At 39.3% G+C, this 8,795-nt stretch overlaps 1 protein-coding gene across 1 annotated transcript; it reads right to left on the bottom strand.

Moving 5' to 3' along the window:
- Window positions 1-1,256: 1,256 nt before the first annotated feature.
- On the bottom strand, window positions 1,257-6,434 carry ywhah (tyrosine 3-monooxygenase/tryptophan 5-monooxygenase activation protein, eta polypeptide). Its single transcript, XM_053476134.1, has 2 exons — window positions 6,181-6,434; window positions 1,257-3,791 (listed from the first exon to the last, which is right to left on the bottom strand). The coding sequence occupies exons 1-2, from the start codon at window positions 6,265-6,267 to the stop codon at window positions 3,135-3,137; spliced, it is 744 nt and encodes a 247-aa protein (XP_053332109.1). The 5' UTR covers window positions 6,268-6,434; the 3' UTR covers window positions 1,257-3,134.
- Window positions 6,435-8,795: the final 2,361 nt, after the last annotated feature.

The following is an 8,795-nucleotide window of genomic DNA, read 5'->3' as shown; positions in this document are numbered from 1 at the left end:
ACCTGCGTATCAGCAGTGTCATATTAACTCTTCCTTAACTGCGAAAAGCCAAAAAAAAAGTGTCAATAATTAAACGTACACATTTCCCCCTGTTGTGATGTACCTGTGAGGCTCGAATCCAACACCAAACTGTGAGTCAGAACAGATCCTGTATTAGAAACCAGATCAGCACTATATCTGTCTAAAATAGTGAAGTAGACAACGTTTAACTGGTAAAGTGGACGTTCTCAAACCGATAAAAGTGGACAACGCCAAACTTGTCGTGTGCACAATCCTAAATCGATAGTGTGGACACTAAGTAACTCTGGGCTTTTAGTTTTGATTTATTTTACTGCTTGTGAAAAAGAGATAAAGAAAGATAAAGAAAAGATACACAGAGAAATAGACAGGAGTAGAGAAGGAAAGAGTCGCAGATCAAAATGAAAAGAGCGAAAAAAAAAAAAAAGAACAAAGAGGCAGAGAAAAAGAGAGGAAACACAGGAGAACATTTAACCAGACTGACCTAAGTGGACTCTATAATGAAGCAGTACACATTCAGCTCGAGTTCCTGTGGTAATGAATGTCTTTAATGGTGTTCTATCTCTCACACTCTCAATACACACACACACTTACACACACACACACACACACACACACGCTTGCACAATCTCATAATTCAGTGTTAATGAAGAGAGCTCTACAGAGAGCAAGTCTTTAAGAGGGAACACACTGTCACTCACACAGCAGAATGCTAATCAGCAGCGAGTGAAGACACGGGACATGATGGATGGCATGAGCTAATTTTCCATCCAAACGTTTCGCAAATGTTAAGCAAATTTCCACAAAGAAGCAAATATTCATCACCTTATCATGTGTTTAATAAATATTCACACAGTTTTATCATAATTTACTTCATCTTTGCTAGCTAGCTATCTTTTATACAGAATAAGATGCTTTTTTTTTTAAAGGTTGGCTAGCTTGCTAACAAACTCAGCTTCGGCTTCACACAACTGTTATGGCCTTTTAATTTAAATCACACAAATAATAGCTTCTCTAATCCTATCTATCTTGCTGTCCAACCTAGCTTCAAATTTAAAATGCACATTTATTAGTTAACTTTTTATTTTAAAAAAAATTAACCAAATGTTAGCAACTTTGCTACTGGTATCTTTTGCAGAATTTACAGTTTATTTAAATTTGATGCTAGCTTGCTTGCTAGAGACCCTGGTTATTCATTTAAATCACACAATTAATGGTTAACCTGGTCTTAGCTAGCATTCTACCAAAATACTGGTACAATTTATAGTTATGCTAGCTTTCTACCAAGCTTTGCAAATGGCTTATATTCTTGAAAATAAAGTTAACCCAGTGCTAGCTTGCTTATAAAATGCAGCTTTTAGTTTAATTAAATGATTCTGGGATAATTAATAATATAGTAAGACTGATTAACCAGCTAGTATTAATACTTTCCATTAAACTAGCCTTTCCCTAGCCTTAGCCAGCAAAACTGGTAACTGTTTTAAGTTACAGATTTAATAATTAATAGGTAATCTTATGCTAGCACTATAGAAAGTCACATGGCATTTGCTAACATTTGCTATCATTTTTTTTCTTTTAATTATGGGTTTTATGTTACCTTGATGCTACCTTACTAGCAAACTTTGAACTCGGCTACTGGTTTTAATTACACTATAGTTCTTAGATTAAAATAAGCTAATTAACAGACTTGACTGGTTGTTAATGTTGAATACCGCTGAATAAAATACAAAATAGTATCCAATAATTTGACATGCTAACATGATCCGACAAAGTAGGCAGGTAAATGGTGCTCAGTGAATGCTAACAAGCAGCGAATCAGGTCCTCAGATGTAATTAAAGCTAGTTAGCTAGTAAATTATTATCAAAATAGTGCAACATTTATTGCCTATTGGCTATAGTCTGGTGAAAATCGAAGAATTGGTTAGCTAATGCTAGCTCAAATCACAATAGCTAGCAACTTGAGTGTGGTGATAAAATGTCGAAGACACCTTAGTGTTACACCTGTGGAAGATAGAGGATGTTAAATAGACCTGATTATTGTGTGAAACCAATCATTAAAGCTTAATAGCTAACTAACACCTCTGGCTAAAGTGTAGGCTAATACAATTAAGGTAAAAAATTTTTTGAATGTTTCATTATGTAAGAAACATTAAAATTTCCTGCTTTGTCAAATGCTAACAGCTTACATTTTTAGGCAGGTATTTTAATTAGCTAGGACATGTTTTAGCTGGTTTGAAAAGTCCAAATAAATTTAGATTAGCTTAACAACCTCTAATAGGTCAATAACAATAAATAGAGGGTGTTAAAGTAGACGTGAATATTCTGTAAAAACAATCAGAAGAAACTAATTGCTAGCTAAGGTTAGCTAATTTTTTGGATAAAATTCTGGTTAAGGTGTAGTCTAATACCACAAAAGCAAAAATAAAAATAAAAAAATTAGTATGTAAGTAACATTAAATTTTTCTGCTGTGTCAAAAAAATTCTTTAGCATTCTAGCTGAAGAAGCTAGCTAGGACATGGTCTAGCTATAACATTAGTTTAAATGAGAAGTCCAAATAAATTTAAATTAGTTTAACAATCTCTACTAGATCATCAACAATAACTTGTACAACAACATGGAGTTAGTTAATTTTAGCTATGTTAGCTAGAAACGTTACAGCTAAAGCACAGCTAATGTTAGCTAACAGGTCAATCGGCTAATATAACATTAAAAGTTTGCTAGTGGAAACTGTGAGTCAAAGAAGCCGCTGTAATAAAATTTTATTTCAAGCAACAAAATTAGTGTTAGATGCTAGCTAGCTAAGATTATCCAGCATAAGAAGTTTTAAAGCTAGCTACTATCCCACATCATCTTGGTGTCATGATAGTGTCATAAATACTCCGTACCCGCTCACTTTAAGTCACGAGTACCAAAACAGTACCATGTACAGTATAACGAATAAGATGCACTCATTTAAATTAAATTTGCATATCTTTGCATAAAACCAATGGATGGAAATGGACACTATAGAAATAGAAGAGAAGAGAAAAGACAGGAGAAGACATTTATTCGAAGGAAATTTAAGTCAACTACATCTAGCTAGAGCGCTAACAGAGAGAGAGAGAGAGAGGATGGCTCAGTTGTTGGCGTCCCCTCCTTCACTGTCCTGCTGGTCGCTGGTCCACAGGGTCAGGTTGTCTCTGAGCAGCTGCATGATGAGCGTGGAGTCCTTGTACGAGTCCTCGTTGAGATTGTCCAGGTGTCCGATGGCCTCGTCGAATGCCTCCTTGGCTAGCTGGCACGCCTGCTCCGGGGAGTTCTGGATTTCGTAGTAGAAGACGGAGAAGTTGAGGGCCAGGCCAAGGCGGATGGGATGCGTAGGCGCCATGTTCTTGGCGATGTCGAACGCCTCCTTGTAGGCGGCCTCAGAGGCGCTGACAGCAGTGGCGCGCTTCTCTCCGGTGCCCACTTCGGCCAGATAGCGCTGATAGTCGCCCTTCATCTTCAGGTAGAAGACTTTACTCTCCAGTTGGCTTTCGTCACAGCTCTTGATGAGGTAGCTGTCGAGCAGCGAGAGAACGTCTTGGCACACGCCCTCCAGCTCCTTCTCGATGGTCTCACGGTAGGCGCGCACCAGCTCCAGCTTCTTCTCGCTGCCATCCTGCGCCGCAGTCTTCTGCTCAATGCTCGAGGTGACACGCCACGACGAGCGCCGTGCACCCACCACATTCTTATACGCCACTGAGAGCAGGTTGCGGTCCTCGTTCGACAGCGGCTCATTCAGCTCGGTCACCTGAGGGAAGGAAAGAAAAAGGGTCTGAATGTGAGACATGGCCTATTAAAAAAATCTCCATGTACACTCCCTGTGCAACCTTTCAACAGTAATGTTCTGGTCTTTATCGGACTTTATGTTTTTTTTTTTTTTTTTTTTGGGGGGGAGGGGGGCTGGTGACCTTTTATGTTTCTATCACCCTGCGCCCACATGAGCAAGCAATTAGGTATGAATCGACAAAATGACAAAGCCATATAACTGCCTTGAACGATTTCATGAATCCTGCGCCAACATTTCCTTCAGTTCACCACTAGGGGCACTCTTGTCAGTATAATAACTAAGAATAATAAAATAAGACCCATTTTTCATTTTTTCTTTTCCCTGAATTCCTCCCAAAATTAGAAATATTTAAAAAAGAATTAGGATTTTTTTAAAACACTAAAAAAAAAAAAAAAATTGTGTAAACGAATAGATCTAGTTAGCCTACACGTGTGGTTTAGGTTACTTAGCCAAATCCTATCCATGCTCTGATTGAGAACCTCTCGATAGGAGTAGATAGAAATGCATTTTAATCTGTATTGTTTTTTACAGTTAATCCATTAACAATTATGATATAAATAAATGATCCAGCAATTAAGCTAGTATAAATTTAAACAATAAACCTTTACAATGATTAGCAAGTAATTTAATTTGTGCTTAGCTAGCTTTAATACATCTGCCTATAAATTAATAAACGTTGAGCAGCCCACGCCCACAAGCAATGAGTAGCAGGACACAAGCTAAAAGTGACACGAACTACTTGTCAGCTAAAAAAATAAATTATAATTAATATATGCTGCAGTTCCTCTATAATCCTAATCTGGTGCTCCTGTGTGGCAGAAGCAAATTATAAGTAAAGTTTCTTATGGAAATCTGATAAAAAAAATAAATTAAAAAAACCTGATATTTCTAAAAATGTGTGCTTATAGAATTGCAATGCAAATCGAAACGGCACCTGGGTATCATGATAATATCGTAACGGGTCGTCCTTCATGATAACCCCTCGATATCTATCTATCTATCTATCTCAGCATCTGTGTCATTGCATAAGAGGCTGTATGACCCCTGCACCCTGATCATTTTCAGTTACCTCAATGCAGCAGTGTATAAAACCGACAGAAGGTTATCCCGGAGGAAAAGGAAGACGTGCTCGTGTGTCGGTGAGCTGACTGCACGATTTAAATGCGACAAGGTGTTTCTGATGCAACACCACGTTTATTCACACATTAAAACCATCACTACTTCTGTGTTTCCATTTAGGACGAGTCTCTCTATTTACGCAGCATTTTTGTGCTGCGGTTGTAATCATGATATAGCAATTTGTGCAGTGTAATTCTCCTTATTGCAGGCAAATCACTGTGATCTTAGTCTCCTTTGCCCACAGGAGGTCAACAGATGTGTCAAGGATCATTTTCTGAAATCAAATTCAGCACAAAACGTATTAAGAAAGACACTAATATTATTAACAATATTAGATAAGATTATATGCCAGTTAGATGAATATATAATCGTTTTGATATATACAGTAGATGCCTATGTTTTAATTCTGATTCCATCATCGTCCCGACCTTGTGTCCAATGTCAAGGGAGCGTCTGCACACTTGGTGCATCAGGATGAGATTACACTATAAAAAAAATAATTTCTATATTTTAAAATCTGACTTTAAGACAGACATCACTAAGGACTGTAGATCACAGCATAGGCTTTGGGCATCCTTTTATACAATTAGCTTTACCGCTGATGGACGGATGCTTAAATCTCTTCATCATCACTCAGCTGACCAAGAACCCAAGAAAATACCTTAATTGTTAATGATAAAATTCCAAAAAACAAACGAAAAAGATTGGAAAATGAAATTGCATACTAATAATACAGTATGTCAATTTTTTTTAAATCTATAATTCATAGAAACAAAGCATTATATATATGCTTATATATATTAAAGATATTTTATAATCCTTTTATCATACATTTTCTATCACAAAGAGATGCTCCAGCAGTGACAAAAGACAAAAAGGTTGCCAGATTGAACCATTATCCTTTTTATTTTAAAGTATTTCTCACCTTTATCCCATCATTTTAATGTCTTTCTTGTAATCGATTTTATTCTTAAAACATTAGTCTGTACTATTTAACTTAACACCTCGGGTATAATTTTATCCTAATCCATAGTAGAAATTATACGAATCTGGCAACCCTGGATACAGAAGCAGCAGCGGTGGATTTGTGCCGCTGCACGGAATTACACTGCATGATGATGGTGACAGGTTCGATGCCTGCACACACGAGGATTAAACATCCCGTACTGCAATTCTAAAAATAAAAATGTTAAAAAGATCACACAATTCTTCCAGAGTCTCTGTCTCTCACCAGCTTCATGGCGGCGGCCATGTCATCGTAGCGCTCCGCCTGTTCGGCCAGCCGAGCCCTCTGGATGAGCTGCTCTCTGTCTGCCATCTTTCAGCGCTTGTCCTTTTTATTTTTTAGATATTATATATAAATCTGGTCAACACAAGTTTGTCTTTTTATTCCTGTTCTTTTATTCAGCCTTTCTCGCTCTCTGCTGCAGCGTCCTGCTGTCAATCCTGCTCACACAAGGGCTGGGAAAGGGGGCGGGGTCTGAGCTCGGTCTATTTCAAGGGTGACGTCATGCACTAAAAATAGCCAGGACGGCGGATCAGGATTGCGCATGCGCAGTGGTGCTGCCGTTGCAGCGTTCAGGCGGATGTGCTGTAGTAGTAAATTGATGCTGTTCTGAATGCAGTGTGTGGGTTTCTGTCTTTCTTTCTTTCATTTCCCTTCACATCACTACACTGTATGAACAGTAAACTGGCTGTGTACTGTAATATTCTCACTATATTACCTCCCAAACTATAGTCTGTTTCTTAGACTGATCAATAGAAAAATGAATATACTTCACTAATTTACACACACAATAAAAAATATGTTAATATAATCATGAGTTCATCATGCATGAAACAAATGATGCTGAATCCGGATAAGAGCATTCACCAAATGCTACCAGGCGGTATCTAAAAGTTTCACAAGGCTGCACACGCAGTCACAAGGGGGCGCCAACCTCCATAAGTCAGTGTGCCAAAAGACATCATCAGGAAGATCTTCGAGTTTAACCCCAGGAAATGTAGAAACCATCTGGATACTTTGGAGAACCAACAAGACCCACAACATTGCTGCCGTTGTGTCATACGTGACATGACGTGTTGATGCCAAGTTTGCCTCCAGGCTGCTGACCCAGGAGCAGAAGGAACATTGCGTCAATGTCTTCCAAGAACTCACTGGATCATTACCAGTGACGAAACTTGGGTGTAGGGGTACGACCATGAGACAATGTTTGTCTTCACAGTGGAAGAGCCCATCATCTCCATAACTGAAAAAAGTCAGACTGGTCCGCAGCTCGACATCGTCTTTTTCAACATTCGTGGCATTGTGCATCGAGAAGTCGTCCCCAGGGGCCAGGCCATTAATAGTGAATTTTGCTGCCAAGTTTTAAGGCATCTGAGAAAGGACGTGCGGCATAAGTGACCGGATCTGTGGCACGCAAATCTCAAAACCTTTTGATCCCCCCCTCGCATAAATCTTAATGTAAAGTTTGTGCCTCCGAGTGGCGCAGTGGTAGAATGCTCGCCCTATCATACGAAGATCGCGGGTTTGATTCCCGGGTGATGCTGTAACGTCTCGCAGCCGGAGGTCTAGAGAGAGCTGATTGGCCGAGCTCTCTCAGAGGGGAGGGATGAGAGGTACCTTGTGCTCCCACATTAATCACGGCTTTACAGCCAGTCAGGGGCGTCTGTGAGCTCACGCAAGCAGTAGGAGCGGATAGCGCTGTCCCCTGAGTGTGTTACGCCACCCCCGAAACAGTGTGCGAGCAAGCAATTTGAAAAGATGCGCTCGGCTGGCGTCATGTGGTTCGGAGGAAACACATAATAGTCTTCGGCCCTACCGACTGAGCAGTAGTAGTAGCCCTAATGTGGAGCCCCCTAGTGACGGGGAGGAATTGGACACGACTAAATTAGGGAGAAAATCTGGAAAAAACAAAAAAAAGGGGATTTTGTGACTACCAGACCTGTTCCAGCATGACATTGCTTCTATACACAAAGCAAGCTCCATGATGTTATGTGGTAAGGTTGATTAAATTGGAAGAACTCGAATGTACCTCACAGATCCCTGAACACCTTCTTTTCGACATCCCAGTAGCGCTGCCTGACCTCACGAATGCCCTTTTAGCTGAATGAACAACAAAGAGCTGGTCTAAATCTGTAACCAGATATTTAATGTTAAAGTTACTACAATGTAAATGATGGACATTTTGCCATATGGTGGACCTTTTGTCCACTTTGATGGGTTTGAATTAATTCTTCAGTAAGCGCTTTATTCTAGCCAGGAGTCTATTTCAAGAAGAGCAGCAAGGCGAGAGATTTCATCCCATATGGAAGGCAAGTAGTTCAACTCCACACACACATTCACACCTAGGGGCAATTCGCAATGTCCAAACCACCTTGTGTAAAGAGGAAATGAATCCAGAACGTGTTTAAATCTTTGTTGTGATGAATCAAAAATCTCCACATAAAGGCAGAGCTTTGGGGAGAAACTGATGTAACTGATTCATACACACATTGTTCTCTTTTTTTTTTTGGAAAATGCAATTTTAAAAAATAAACCGCAGTCCACATAAACAGAAGCTCTCCATCTTTGTGATATTTTTCTATTTTTTGTCTCAAAAGGTTCCTTTGGTTAGCACTGTTGCCTCGCGCCTCCAGGTTCCAAGTTCGATTTTCACCTCAGATAGTTTGCATGTTCTCCTCGTGCCTGGTGGAAAAAAAATCCTGGGAAACATGTAGCATGTTCTTGCGTCTCTGATCAAAAAATGTGCGAACTCCTCCTATATGAGTAAATAAAATATACAGAGACTTTTGAAGATTTTTTTACGGAAACAGCATTAGGTTAAAATAACTACATTTCATGCT

This window comes from Clarias gariepinus, chromosome 17, assembly GCF_024256425.1.
Source record: "Clarias gariepinus isolate MV-2021 ecotype Netherlands chromosome 17, CGAR_prim_01v2, whole genome shotgun sequence".
Classification (NCBI taxonomy): Eukaryota; Metazoa; Chordata; class Actinopteri; order Siluriformes; family Clariidae; genus Clarias; species Clarias gariepinus.
The sequence above is the reverse complement of the archived record's forward strand: the minus strand, read 5'-3'. Positions and strand labels throughout refer to the sequence as shown.